Source organism: Chiloscyllium plagiosum, unplaced genomic scaffold, assembly GCF_037043375.1.
Source record: "Chiloscyllium plagiosum isolate Xiang-an unplaced genomic scaffold, Cpla_swu_hap1 HiC_scaffold_2, whole genome shotgun sequence".
Taxonomy (NCBI): domain Eukaryota; kingdom Metazoa; phylum Chordata; class Chondrichthyes; order Orectolobiformes; family Hemiscylliidae; genus Chiloscyllium; species Chiloscyllium plagiosum.
In genome coordinates, this window is record NW_028270140.1 from 67973125 (window position 1) to 67989185 (window position 16061).

Sequence of the window (16061 nt, forward strand, 5' to 3'; positions counted from 1 at the left end):
GTGGTGAAGGAAGTAGTTAATAATTCAGATGCGAATGTTAATGCTTTCTTTCTTCACAGATGCTGTCTGACCAGCTAGGTTTTTCTTGCAGCTTCTGCTTTCACTTCAGCTTTGAAGCATCCACAGTATTTTGTTTTTATGGTAAGAGTACTTATCATGGACAGTACTTGTGTTTTGTGGTTTGATTTACACAAGTAATCAATTTGTGGAAAATTAACTTAAGGAATGAATGCTTTTGTAAATTTTGTTTTTACATATGCATATTTTATGTTTTGACACTTTATTTATTTACTATTGATGCAGTAGTTCCAGAAAGTTGCACAGTGCTAATTACTGTGTCTTTCTGAGAAAAGAGTTAAAAATCTCACACCAGGTTATAGTCCTACGAATTTATTTGAAAGTACCAGCTTTCAGACCGCTGCTCCTACATCAGGTAACTAGTGGGCAGGATCATAATACGCAGAATTTATGGCAAAAGATCACAGTGTCATATAATTAACATGATGTATTGAACAAACCCAGATTGCTGTTAAGTCTTTCATCTTTTAGAATGGGTTGCAGGTTTTGGTTCATTAATATATAAATCCCAGGACTCTTTTTTTAAGTCACGTTCTCGAAATAACTTAAAGTTATATAAAAAATGGTGACATCTCAGCTCAGACAGTGTATTAAAGGTGTGAGGTTAGAGTCTGTCTGTATCCCAATCTTGAATCAAACTGGTTCTATTTCCAAAATAGGAATTTACAAAATGTTATATGGATTGACCCTCTGCATTGACTGCCTGCAGATCGGGTGCTTTTTGAGCAAAAATAGAATGTATCTGCAAATACAAATTTATCACGTGTGTGTGTGTGTGCATGTGCGCGTGCATGCATGTGGGAAGAGAGAGTGTGTGCGTGAGACAGTGTGTTTGTATGAGTGCATGCTTGGTAGTGTGTGCGTGGGTTTGAGTGTGGAGGGTGTATGTGTGTGTCTGAGAGAGTGTGTGTGTATGAGAGAGGGTCTGTGTGTGTGTGTGTGTGTATATGTATGTATGTATATAGTGTAGTGGGGTCACCTGTAATGTGACATGAACCCAAGGTCCCAGTTGAGACCGTCCTCATGGGTACCAAACTTGACTATCAGCCTCTGCTCGGCTATTCTGTGTTGTTGCATATCCCAAAGAATGCCTTGGAGGACAATTACCCAAAGATCTGACGCTGAATGTCCCTGACTGCATAAGTCTTTCCTGACTGGGAGGGAATATCCCCATCTGGCAATTGTTGTACAGTGTCCATTCATCTGTTGTGGTAGTGTCTGCTTGATCTCGCCAATGTACCATGCCTTGGGACATTCTTGCCTGCAGCATTTGAGATAGGCAACATTGGCTGAATCACATGAGTACCTGCCAAATACATGGTGGGTGGTGTCCCCACATGTAATGGTGTTATCCATATCGACACTCTGACATGTCTTGCAGAGTTGTATGGTGTTGTGGATTGATGTTGTCCTGAAGACTGTGTAGTTTTCTGTGAACAATGGTCTGTTTAAGGTTTGGTGGTTGTTTAAAGGCAAGAAGTGGGGGTTAGGGAAGGTCTTGGTGAGGTGGTCATCCTCACCGATAATGTGTTGCAGGCTGCGAAGAACATGGCCAAGTTTCTCCACTTCCGGGAAGTACTGGACAATGAAGGGTCCCCTCTCGGTTTCTTGCTGTGGATGCCCTCATGAGAACAGAGTACAATGCTCAACTGATCAATCGCCAGTTCCGACATACCACAGTGAGAAACTGTAATGACCTCCTCAAGAGACAAACATGGGATGCGACTGATAGGGTACACTTTGTCTGAGAAAAGACACATTTTATTAAAGCTTTTCATCTTGCTGTTATCAAGGTTCAGCTTGCACCCAGGTAGGCTGTGTTTGTAAAACTTAAAACATAAGAAAACGCTTATTGAATAATCCTGTGTACAAGCAATTACTCTGACAACCAATTTAGTTTGTTAGTCAGGCTCATGGGTGTGGTGCACTTGCACTTACTGGAGGCTACAAATATTCATGTACAGGCCCCTAATCTTTGCAGATAGGAAAAACATGGTGCCTGTTATAATTCAACAAACTAGATGGCAGCTGTTTTGTGGTTCATTGATCAAGGCAATGCCCTCAGAAATCAATGACATCTGCCTAGTTTAAAATTTAAACAAAGCTTGGCAGTTAATAGTCAGTTACCATCTGATTGGTGCATTCTCCATGGCAACACCTCTATTAAAGAGCATCCACTTACCAACTAATCAACCCTCACTCACTCAAGCAGTAGAATTTTATTTCTATTTACTTCAATACTCCTTGCAAATTGCCTTGATGCTTTGACTAAATGTGCATTTATTTAAGCAATACTCAAATTCAGTACTACCAAATGCCTATTTGTGATGTTATTCTTGGAATGTGTATAATGTTGGCAAAATCACATTTAGTTGACTATCCTGTCTTTGCTTAGAAGAAAGACTTAACACGACCTTTAACAGTGTCAATCAGTGAAGCACTTGTCATTATACTAATGTAAGAAAGTTTTGAGCCATGCGTTTGTAGTATTTATTTTACAGTTTTCCAGGCCACTTTAGAGAGTGCTAAGGATCAACTGTGTCATTTGTAAGCCAGACTGAGTACATCTTCAGTATCTTGTTCTCAAGTATATTAATAGGCAAGGAGTAATGTACCTTTAGTTATTAATAAATTGCTCTCCTTTCAAAATGCAGCTCTTTCCTAACACTTTTGGAACGAAGATTGAAATCCTCAAAAATAATTTTTAATGACATTCATTTTTACTGTCAATTCTGTATATTAGAGTAACTCCATCTTGATTAGAAAAAAAAAATTGGGATTCACAGGGACTGGGATAATTTAGCATAGTTTGTTTGTACACTATTGTTGATAAAATTGAATATCCTTTTCCTAGTTGAACTTCTTGGAAATGTGTATGGATTCCTTGCAAAAGTAATGAAAGCTCCAAACCTGTTTGATTGGTAAAGGGTAATAAATATAGCAATTATTTTAATTTATAACCATTTAACATTTAACAGTTGACAAATATATAGCAAAGTAATAATAAGGTAATACAGAAAACAAACCTATTGAGTAACAACAAATGTAATTTTTTGTGCATAGTGTTGTGAAATGTAGTTTTAAAAGTTTTTTGTGATTTAAAATGGTAAATTTGAGAATGACCACAAAACTTTTAGTTATATTGACAACTAAAAGGAGCAAGTTCCTTGATGAAAAATAGAACTAGAGGATGGCATAGAGCAGAAGTAATATGCTAAGGTTAGTTAGACTGTGTATTGGACAAACAACCATTCTAATCTATTGGTTACAGATAGTACATTTGTCATAATTATGAGGAAAAAGCCCTACATTTATAAAAAATGATAGGCTAATTGCAGTGAACTATCGAATGATATGCTAATTGCAGTGTACTAACTAACTATTAGTCACTACTTTAGCTCTTTTTGATTATTACATGTTCTAAGTAACCAATGTGCTTGTTTGAATTTTACTTAACAAACCTCTGCATTGTTGTTTAGATGTTGCAGACATTTTAAAACTTCTTTTGTTTTAGTTGATGATGTTGTAGATGAAAGTGATGACACCGATGATACTGAAATAGAAACAGACAATGAAAATGAAGATGAAGAAAAAGATGAAAACAAGAAGGTGCCAGACTCATTTTGTTTCCAAATTACATGAATTTTAGATCAATACCAAGTAAAAAGAAAATTGCCTTCAAGATGTATCAGATTTGATGGGAAAAAAAAGTGGTGAAATAAATTGGAAGTTGTAATCTATTTGATATGCAACTTTCATCAGAAATGTACACTACAGGAAATATAATAATTATTGAAAAAGATAATTAGTGAGCCAATGAAGAGTCAAAAAAATTTGAAAAATGTCATAGCTTTCCTATACACTGTACAATGATTCCCAAACTTTTCTGATTATTTCTCCCAAAAAGACTATTCCTCCAGGTTTGCTCAATGCCATACATCTTATGGTTTATACCATGTTCATTTCCATCATTTGGATCAACAATGTTTTTGATTCCTCCAATTTTGTCATTAGCACCTAGTCTGTCAAGTTTTGTCACTATTTAGAAAGTGAATTTAATGTGACTATTGCCTCTTTGAATAATCATTACAGCACAAAAGAAAGCAATGTGATTGATCATGTCTATGCTGACTTCACATATTGTCACTTCCATGCCATCTCCCCACATTCTGGCAAATGGCTTCTCTTGGGATATTTAGAATATGTAGATACATTTATTACAGTGAAGGAGGCTATTCTGCCCTTCATATCAGTGTCTGCTAAACATGAACCACCCAGCCTAATCCATTTTCCAGCACTCGGTCTGTATCTCTGGAGTTTACAAGACATCAAGTGCTTATCCATTCAATTTTTGTATGAATTGAGGGCTTCTTCCTCTGCTACCTTTTCAAACGGTGAGTTTCAGTTACCTCCTAAACTCTGGATGAAGACATTGGAAATAACCCAAACCTATCCAGTATTTGTTCAAAGGTATAATTTCCACATTTAGCAACATCTTTGTAAACATCTGTCAGGTAGACTTGTCGTAGTCCCAGAGGACCATCGGGCTTTCATTAGAGAGACACCACAGGTGGTTTAATGTGAGAGTTATTAGGCTGAGGGGCGAGGTACAGAAGATGGGACCTTAGCCGATGCAGGATTTGAACTGTGTAAGTGGTGACTCTGCTTTGCATTTGCAACATCTGTACCTTCCAGTGCAATTATATTATTTTTGCAATGAGATGACCACAACTACACGCAGTACTCAAGTTGTGGTATATAGTTCCAGTATAACCTTTTTGATCTTACATTCTCTGCCCTGCCTATTAAAGGGTAGCATTCCATATGACTTCTTAAACACCTTATCAACCAGTCCAACTAACTTCAGGGAGATTTTCCTGCTGAGGTATCTTACTTCCTGGACGCATTCTGTATCCTTGTATTTATTGTATTTTCTTTGCTTTGTTCTCCTCCCATAATGCATGCCCTAATATTTACAACTTCTCTACCCACTAATTTATTGATGTACATTGTCCACTTTATCAACCACGAGACCAATTTTTTTTTGCATTGGCTGCAAAATTCACAATCAAACCTCTGACACTTGAATCCAAGTCTTTCTTTCTTATTGGTAAAAGCAGGGGACCTTGGATAAAACCATAGAACTCCACAGTAAACTGCCGTCCAGTTGCAAAAAAGACCTGTCTACCATTACCTTTAATTTCCTGTCACAGAGCTGATTTTTTTTGTATCCAGCTTACTACATGCACGTAAAGTCTCATCGTTGCTAAAATTCTTGTAGACCACATCACCCGGACTCCCTCATCAATCTTCTTGCGTCCACCTCAAAAATCAAAAAGTGAGGTACTGGAAAAGCACAACAGGTCAGACAGCATCCAACGAGCAGGAGAGTCGAAGTTTCGGGCATAAGTCCTTCACAATGAAGGACTTATGTCGAAACTCCCAACTGTCCTGCTCATTGGATGCAGCCTGACCGGCTGTGTTTTTCCAGTGTCACACTTCTCAACTCTGACTCTGCAGTCCGTACTTTCTCCACCTCAAAAATGTCATATTAGTCAGACTCAATCTTCACTGAACAAGATCCATGATGACTGTCTTTGATGAGTCCCTTCCTTTCAAAGTGACTGTTTATTCTCTCTCAGAATTGATTCCAATAATTTCCCTACCACTAAAGTTTACACTAGTGGCCTGAAATTGTTCTATCTCCTGCTCGATTTATGAAGCAAGCAATAATTTTAGCAGTCCTCCCACCCTCCAGCACTACATCAGCATCCAGTAAGGGTAAGAGAATGATGATCAGAGCATCTACTATTTCTTCCCAAATGTCTTTCAACAGTCTGAGGAACATTTCATCCAGGCGTGCTGATTATTCATTTTAAAAGATAGTAATTCCCTCAACATTTCCTGTTTCCATATCTTGATCAAATCAAATGTTTCGTGTTCGTCCTCTTCAGCTATGATGCCTGCCTTATTCCCTCTTTTGTGAAGAAAAAGTCTCTGAAGGCAGTGTACAGTCAACCACTTTGTATAGGGACTGAAGTCACACATAAGCCAGATCATTAGTGAACCAATGGGCTTTTATGGCAATCAACAGTGGTTACATGTCACCATTAGGCTACCTTTATAAAAGAAAAATTGCACTCAATTTCACCATCTTTTGGCCCACCATGTCTGTGCTGACCATGATGCCATTCTAAACTAATCCCAAGGACATTGGATGAGCTTCCCTTCCCAGCTCTGCTTCCAAATAGTGCCATGGAATCTTGAATGTTCACCTGAGAGGACAAGTGAATCTTTATTTCATGCCTCATCATTAAGAAGGCAACTCCAACAGTGCAGCAGTCCTTCAGAACTGATGCTGAGAAGGGGTAGTGTTCCCTCAGTGCCGACTCACCAACAGGGTAGCACTCCCACGATGCTGACCTTCCGACAATATGGCATCCCCTACTAACGTCTCTCAGACAGTGCTTGTTCCCTCAGCATTGACCCTCAACAGTGCAGCTCTCCATCAGCACTAATCCAGCCAACAGTGCAGCGTTCCCTCAGCGCTGACCCTCTGACAGCGCTCGCTCCCTCAGCGCTGATCCTCCAACAGTGTCTCGGAGCCAGTATTGATCCTTCAACCAACATCACCAAAAGAGATAGTTGCTCATTCATCTCGTTGTTGCCAGTGGGAACGTGCTGTACTTTGAGTCAGGATTTCTGCAGCCGCTATACAAATGGAAGTGTTGCCTTTCCTATGAACTAGTGTGAGGTTTTATGAGTGATCTTCAGTAATCATTCTGGACTTGAGAGAGCGTGCAGACCTCAGGCGTGGTATAAGTTGGAGAGAGACTTTTTTCAGCTTCATGTATCTCTGGCTATTTAATGCGGGGTCAAAAAAAAACTTGCATTTTTGTCACCTCTTTCACAACCTCAGAACATTCCAAGGCTCTTCGTAACCAATGGTTAGCTACTGTTGTGATGTTCAGAAAAGATGTACAAGGATGTTGCTCAGGTTTGAAGAGTTTGAGCTATAGGGAGAGGCTGAATAGGCTGGGGCTGTTTTCTGTGGTGAGTTGGAGGCTGAGGGGTGACCTTATAGAGGTTTATAAAATCATGAGGGGCATGGATAGGGTGAATAGACAAGGTCTTTTCCCTGAGGTGGAGGAGTCCAGAACTAGAGGGCATAGGTTTAGGGTAAGAGGGGAAAATTTTAAGAAGGACCTAAGGGGCAATATTTTCATGCAGAGGTCATGTATATGGAATGAGCTGCCAGAGGACGTGGTGGAGGCTGGTACAATTACAATATCTGGAAGGGTTTAGAGGGATATGGGGCAAATGTTGGCAAATGGGATGAGATTAATTTGGGATATCTGGTCGGCATGAACGAGTTGGATCAAGGGTCTGTTTCTGTGCTGTACATCTCTAATGACTCTATCTGTCTACACATGGTCCATATTCCTCTATTCCCTGCCTTTCCATGTGTCTGTCTAAATGCCTGTTAAACTTTACTAATGTATATGCTTCTACACCTCACCTGGCAGCATGTTCCAGGTACTTACCACTTTCTGTGGGGAAAAAAATATCCTTGCACATTTCCTTTAAACTTTTGTCCTTAGCATTTGACACTTCCACCCTGGAAAACAGACTCTTAATTATCCATCCATCCATTGTGGGCGGCACGGTGGTACAGTGGTTAGCACTGCTGCCTCGCAGCGCCAGAGACCCGGGTTCAATTCCCGCCTCAGGCGACTGACTGTGTGGAGTTTGCACGTTCTCCCCGTGTCTGCGTGGGTTTCCTCCGGGTGCTCCGGTTTCCTCCCACCATCCAAAGATGTGCAGGGTCAGGTGAATTGGCCATACTAAATTCCCTGTAGTGTTAGGTAAGGGGTAAATGTAGGGGTATGGGTGGGTTTCGCTTCGGCGGGTCGGTGTGGACTTGTTGGGCCGAAGGGCCTGTTTCCACACTGTAATCTAATCTAATCCATGCTTCTCATAAGTTTATATACTTCTGTCAGGTCGTCCCTCAGCCCCTGATGCTGTAGTGAAAACAATCTCAAGTTGTTTAACCTGTCCTAATAGTTAATATACTCCAATCCAGACAATATCTAGGTAAACCTGCCTTGCACCGTCTCCAAAGCCTCCACATCCTTCCTATAGTATGGTAACCAGAACTGCACATAATACTGCAAATGTGCCCCAACAAAAGTGACCTTAAACATGATTTGTCAACTTCATATTCAGTGCCCCAACTGTTAAAGGCAAGCATGCCAAGTGCTTAGACCCCAAGATCTCTCCATATATCAATGCTCCTAAGGGTCCTGCTATTTATTGTATACTTTCCTCATGCATTTGACCTCCCAAAATGTATCACCTCACATTTGTCCAGATTAAACACTATCTGTCATTTCCCTGCCCAAACTTTCCAACTGATCTATATCATGCAGTATCCTATGATAACCTTCCTTGATATCCACAACTCCACCAACCTCCATATTGTTTGTAAATTAACTAATCAAACCATGAACATTTTCATCCATATCATTTATATATATTGCAAACTGCAGACATCCTAGCTTTGATGCTTGTGCAATACCATTTGGTCACAGAAAAACACCTCTCCACAACTACCCTCTGTCTTTTCTGACCAAGTCAATTTTATACCCAACTTGCCAACTCACCATGGATTCCATGTGACTTAATCTTCTAGACCAGCCTACCATGAGGGACTTTGTATTACCCAGCTACCATTTCCCTGGCAGTAATCTGAAAATTACGACTTTTTAACATCCTGCTTTTTAATCACTTTTCTAACTACTCAAATACTACTCGGAGGATGTAATCCTTTTTTCTACCTCTGCCCTTGCTAACTATATGGACCATGACTTCTTGCTGTTCAGCCTCCCTCTCCAGAATTCTCTGCTGCCACTTGGTGACCTTTTTGACTTTTGCACCAGAAAAGTAAGTTACCATCCTTGGTTCACATCAATGACTGCAAAAACATCTATCTGCTCCCCTAACTAAGTAATCTCCAATAACTGTTGTTCTATCAGTCTTTGTGCCTCACTGTATTTCTAGGCCACCTTTGGCATCATGAAGTTGACTCTGGCTACACTGCCCAAATGAGCCATGACCTTAATCAGGATTTATCTCCTTTTCGGTTAGAAAGTGAGATTAACTCAGAGTATTTTCTACACTACCTTCCTGTGTTCACCCATTCCTTGCCTCCCTGTGTACCTTTGGACTATAAGATGACTATGTAGGATCATAGGAATTGAAGTAGGCCATTCAGCCTCTCGAACCTGCTTTACCATTCAGTAAGGTCATGGCTGATCTGTTGCCAACTCCAATGCCTGCCTTGGGTCCATTTCCATTGATACCCTTGCTCAATAAAATTCATTCTATCTCAGTTTTAAACTTAACAATTGAATTAGCATCAATGGCTGTTTGAGGAAGAGAGTCAGAAACCTATATGACTCTTTGCATATAGAAATGCTTTCTTACATCCCTCCTGAATTACCTGGCCCTAATTCTTGGACCATGCCCCTGGTACTAGAATCTTCAACCAGTGGAAATAGTTTACCTACCCTGTCTTTCCCTATTAATATCATAAAAACCTTGATTAGATAACTCTTTAACCCTCTAAATTCTTGAGAATAAAGGGCTAATTTGTCTAATCTTTTCTCATAACTTAACCTCTTAAGTCTAAATTTCATCTTGAAAACCTGCGTGGAACTCCCTCCAGGGCTAAAATGTCATTCCTAGAATGTGGTGCCCACATCTGCTCACAGTGCTCCAAGTGGGAGCCAGATCTAAAACCTGGATCTCAAACTGCTGCAGCTGATGACATTTCTTACACAATTGCTTATCTAGGACATGGAAAGCACCCTACTGTTTATACATTGCACAGCTTCACTGCAATTTTAAAAAAAATTATTAACTAATAACTTTGTTGCAGCTAATCAATGTCACTACAGGTAATAAACTTTATCAATGCTTGCAAAGTTTTGTCCATGATAATAAACCTTGTGAATAACCCTACTTATACTTTATAAATCTTACATATAGATGTATGAAATTGAACAACTCCCCACTTGTTAACAATGTTTAAAGTATTAAATATTAATAAACTGACTGTTGTTTGACCTCAGTCAAAGTAGCAGCAATGTTCATCGCCCAATCAATTTATGACATGCCCTGTGATGCGATATTTTGGTTTCTTTTTTTTTCAAACCTTACATTTTATAGAATCTGCAGCTGGAACCATCTTACAGGTAACTCCTGCGGTGGTGACTATGGTTTATCTACCCTACCTTTCCCTGCTAATATCCTGAAAACTAGCTTTCCTTTCGCTCTTTAAATCCAATACTTTTTCACCCGCATTTTGATTGACCAGTCCTGTTGCCTGAATATTGTGAATTTTACGATGATGTATTTTTGGCACAGTCCTAATATCTTCTATTATCTATTATATTGCATAGTCCAGTCTCCTTGTCCTACGCTGATCTCTCATTAGGATTAAGTGATGTCGAGCAACTATTTCTGTGATTGATGACAGTCTCTTGATCCTTGCTATATTTAGGTAGCCAAAAGGTATCCTTGTGTCAGTTGTCCTTGTCCCAGAAAAAAATCTGGCTTTGATCTTCTTGTATAAATCAACTGACTTGTTTGTTTATACCAATCCCAGATTTTCTGTGAGTTTCACCCTGTAAAGTATAGCCATTAATGTGACTTCGCATTCTCTGTTTCCCTAACCTGCTCATATATTTCTACTTCCTGGGTATTCCCACTAACCTTCCTATTAGGCTAGTCACTATCTCCATTCTCTTTGGGACACTAATCGGCGACTACTTTCATAAGCTTCTTGCTGCCACGTTAACAGTGAATATCCTGTCCTGTTCACTTGATCTAATGATTTCATGTGAAGTCATAGATGTATCTCCCTGAACTATGGTATGCATTTTTCATAGGCCAAAGCATGAAATAGTTTCCTGGCTCTGACGCATTTCCTGTAACTTTGTTTACGTAAATACATTTTCTACCTTTCTTCCATCTTAGTCTTCTGATTATCAGAACTGATGAAGGGCTTATGCTCAAAATATTGATTCTCCTGCTCCTTGGATGCTGCCTGACCTGCTGTGTATTTTCGAGCACCACACTTTTCGATTCTGATCTCCAGCATCATCAGTCCTCACTCTCTCTTGATTATCTGAACCGTCACTGTTAATCCTTGAAACTTATAGGCCTGATTCTGATTTTCACTTCTTGATTCCATTGAAAACTTTATTAGAGCAGTATACATTTTTCAGAATTATTAATTCCTTGGACACCAGAACAATTTGATTTGGCACTTTGATTAACAGAAGTCTATTATGAGAATATCTAGTTTAAATTTCTCAATCCTGGCCACTAAATATTCCACAATGCATACAGGGCACTCCTATCCCTTTTCATTTCTTGTGTGGCTAAGTCCAGACTGAAGTAGGGTTTCTAGGTTCACAGAATAATAGACTCCCACAGCATGGAAGCAGGCCATTAAGCCCATTAAATCCACCCCGACTCTCTGAAGACCATCCCACCTAGACCCATACCATCCCTGTAACTCCACATTTCCCATGGCTAATCCACCTAGCCTGCACATCCCTGGACACTGGGCAATTTAGCATGGCCAATCCACCTAACCTGTACATCTTTGGACAGTCAAAGGAAACCCGTGCAAACAAGGAGAGAAACTCCACACAGACAGTTGCCCAAGAGTGGAATCAAACCCGGGTCCCTGGCACAGTGAGGCAACAGCACTAACCACCGATCCAAGTTGTTGCTTCACGAGATAATTATGTAAAAGCAGAATTTTTTTATTATTAAAAAGAAAATCTCAATATATCCCAATTTATTATCTATACTATTCAATACAACCTTTTCTTTATTTAGAAGATAGTAGAAAATTTTTGTGTTAATTTATATTCTGAGGGGCAGTTTGGAAAGTTCCAAAGTGAATTCATGGCTTGCTTTCATCTGGAATTTGATTTTTTTTTCTGTTGTTGATCCTGATCACAGGCTTTGAGTGCTATTTATAAACTTGAAAACTTGCTGTGTGTAAGTTATGAAACATTTTGTTTTACTACTCAGAATATGTTTTTAAAAAATGTAATATGTTCAGTAAAATTTTCCAGACTTAAATAGAATGTATATTTACACGTATGGGAAGAATATGACAATCAGCATAAAATTAACTGCTTCATTCTGATGACAAAATATTTTCCAGTCATGTTGGAGCTCTGATAATAAACAATAAAACATTTTAAAATAAAGTTTTCTCTCATTCAGAATGATGATATTGAAACTGATATTGACAAGTTGAAGCCTGTTCATGAATTGGGGCGACCAATAGAAGAACTAGAAGTATACAACCAGTTTTTCCCAGAGCTTACAGAGGACTTTCAGGTAAGAAAAAAAATCCATTCTGCTTTGTACACTTACATATGAGGCACTTCAGAATTGTGTAGCATTGCATCGTTTGGCGTTTGTTTGCTTTCTCCTTGGTGCTGTCAAAACCAAGTTCTGTATCTGTAAAATCTGTTCAGTAAAATAGTGCTGTGCTATGTTTTACACTAAAGGAGCGATATGAAAAGTCAACATGGATAATTCCAATACGGTAGAATGTTTGAGAAGGCATGCATATGGATATACCTGGCAGAGACCATTCCCTCAGTGACTTCCTCATTAGGTCCACACCCCCCACCAACCCATCATCCACACCCAGCACCTTCCCTTGCCACTACAGGTGGTGTAAAACCTATGCCACACCTCTCCTCCTCACATCCAGCCAAGGCCCCATAGGATCTTTTCACATCCAGCAGAGATTTTTCTGTATATCTATCCACCCCATACTGCGTCCGTTGCTCTCGATATGGTCTCCTGTACATCAGGGAGATAGGGTGCCAATTCGCCGAGCATTTTAGGAACATCTCTGGGACACACACACTCAAAACCCCATTCCCCTGTGGCCGACCACATCAACTCCTTCTCCCACTCCCCCAAGGACAGGCAAGTCCTGGGCCGCCTCCAACACCAAATCTAAGCCACCTGACAAATGGAGGAAGAACACCTCATCTTCCGCTTTGGGACCGTTCGACCACACAGCTTCAACATCGACTTCACTAGTTTCCAAATCTCCCCTCCCCCCACCTCATCCCAGATCCAGTCCCCCAACTCAGCATTGCCCCCTTGACCTGTTCTACCTGTTTATCTTCCCACCTACCTACTCTATCCTCCCCGCCGACCTATCACAGTCACCCTCCCATCTGCATTCACCTATCGCCTTCCAAGCCACCCCTACTCTCCTATTTATCTCTCAGCCCCCTCTCTCCCCCCCAAACATTCCTAATGAAGGGCTTATGCCCAAAACATCAACTCTATTGCTCCTCGGATGCTGCCTGCTGTGCTTTTCCAGCGCCACATTTTTCAACTCAAGCTGCTATGCAGCATTTTGAATTCCTTTATTATACACTGTGTGAGATCTACACCATCCTTGCACGTCTTGAAACTTTGGTTTCACACAGATGGCATAAACTGACAGTAAAGCTGCCAAACATATCTGAAAACTAAAGTCAAAATAGTCCATTTTGACAGGTTTCTTGAGTTGTTTCTAACAAACAATGCCCAATTTGCTTTTTCAGCTATTGAGAGACACACATTTCAAGAGTTTTTGAGTGCCTGAGTCAGGCATATAAAAAATAACTTCATGTTAATATCAGTGACCAATTGTATTGCTGGCTCCTGATGCATATTTCTCTCTTTGTTGCTAGCAATATAATGGAAACTGACTAAATTTGCTACCAGGTCTGCCATCTACCGTTTGCTGAATATGGCACATTTTCATTGTGTCTGTCTCATGAATGAGATTTGTAGCTTAGGAGTGGCAGTGAAAAGACCTCAATAGAGAAAAGAAACTGCTAAAAATTGACAACAATTGACTTGCCGGTCTCCCCTATCTCTAAATCCTTGAACATAACTAAGATCACAGACCCAGATGTGTGGTAAAGCTCTGTGCTCCAAAACTATAGCACAATTCCTGGCTGCCTGCTGTGTTGCACTGGAATATTAGCATCTACTGGATAATGTAGAAAATTGCTCATCTTGTCCGCAAAAGATAGCGAATCAAATCTGGGTAGTACTGTCTTATGAGCTTGCACCCACTCATCCAAAGATGTTGGAAGGAGTCAGCTACTATATCACTCTCTAGTCATCAGTTTCAATTTGTTGTAGCTTTCATCTAAACATGGACACAAGACTTTAGTTCTGAAACCAAAATTAGAAACAATGATCAGATAAGTATGAAATAATAGCTTTAACTCTGAGCAAGTCTGGCTATAACAACCATGCAGAGAGATTTGGGATGAACTAATTCAACGAAAATAACTCAAAAAAATTATATACGGTCTGTTCTGATTTGAAACAATAGTTCCGTTCCTGTGCAATCCGTGTTATAAAAAATCGCGAAATAGCAGCACCATTTAAACCAATAGGACTAGAATCACATTATAACCAATACATCTAAGGAAAGTTTGCATTCTACAAATAATGGTCTAAATTCTTCAATTGCATTATAGCCACTTTGCGTTGACGGAATGGGCATTATAGCAGAACTGACTGAATGCAGTAAAATAATATTGTAGAATCATAGAGATCTACAGCACAAAAAAGCTTTTTGACCCCTTGCATCTGCCTATTTAAAAACAGCCACTGAATTATTCTAATCCCTGTTGGCCATAACCTTATACACCTTGGCATTCCACACACACATCAAAATACTTACAGGCAGTAATTATGAGATTCCCACCGTTCTCTGAATTAAAACATTTTTCCTTGCATCTCCTCTAAACTTTCTGCCCCTTAGCTTAAATTTATGCTACCTGGGCATGATCCCTCCAATGTTTCTTCTTGTCTACCCTATCTATACACCTCATAATTTAATACATTTCAATGGTGTCTCCTTTCAATTGTCGCTTTTAAGGAAAACAACTGCAGTCTGTCCAATCTCTCTTCATAATTGAAACTCTCCAGCAAAAGCAACATCCTGGTAAATCTCTTCTATATCGTCTCTAGTGCTGTTACAGCCCTTTGATAATATGAAATCCAGAACTGCACGCAATAATATAGCGGTGGCCTAACCAACATTTTGTACAGTTCCTGCTCTTAAACTCTGTGCCTCGACTAATAAAGGCAAGTATACCATTTGCCTTCTTAACCACTTTATTCACCTGCTCTGATACCTTAAGAGGCCAGCGTAAAGCGTACCAAGGACTCTATGATATTCGGTGCTTCTCAGAGTCCTACCATTGATTGTGTATTCCCTTTGTCTTTTTTGCCCTGCCCTGGCCTGTCCTGGTGCATGAGCTGAAAATGTGTTGCTGGAAAAGCGCAGCAGGTCAGGCAGCATCCAAGGTACAGGCGAATCGACGTTTCGGGCATAAGCCCTTCCTTTGTCCTGGTGCATGACCTTTCCAACGTGGATACATAAAAAGCACTAATTGGGACCTGTAGTTATTAAGTACAGTAACAAATCAAATAAGAGTAGGCCATTCAGCCTTTGAGCCTGCTCGATAATTCAATGTGATCATATATGATCATCCAATTCAGTACCCTATTTCTGCTTTCTCCCCATACCCTCTGTATATCTAAGTCCTTCTTGAAAACATTCAATGCTTTGGCCTCATACTACTTTCTATTGCCGAGGCTCTCTGCTACAGAAGGCTCACCACTCTGCAGATAAAGAAATTTCTCCTCACCTCAGTCCTAAATGGCTTATCCTGTATCCTTAGTCACTCCACGTCTGCACTCCCCGGTCATCAGTAATATAATTTCTGCAATTACCCTTTCATCAGAAATACCATTCCCAGGAATCAGTTTGGTAAATCTTTGTTGCATTCCCCTCCATAGCCAGTGCATGTTTTCTCAGATAATAAGACCAAAACTCTTATTTTAAATTGTTTGTGGCC

The 16061-nt window shown here is 39.9% G+C and overlaps 1 protein-coding gene across 6 annotated transcripts in view; it reads left to right on the forward strand.

The window, feature by feature from the left end:
* Window positions 1-16061, forward strand: part of agtpbp1 (ATP/GTP binding carboxypeptidase 1) — a 330136-nt gene that overhangs the window by 183857 nt on the left and 130218 nt on the right. For all 6 annotated transcript variants that reach the window (XM_043713129.2, XM_043713120.2, XM_087997543.1 and 3 more), the window contains 2 exons: window positions 3593-3687; window positions 12388-12504. In XM_043713129.2, the coding sequence (XP_043569064.1) occupies window positions 3593-3687; window positions 12388-12504 (212 nt within the window). The remainder of the gene's footprint in view (window positions 1-3592; window positions 3688-12387; window positions 12505-16061) is intronic.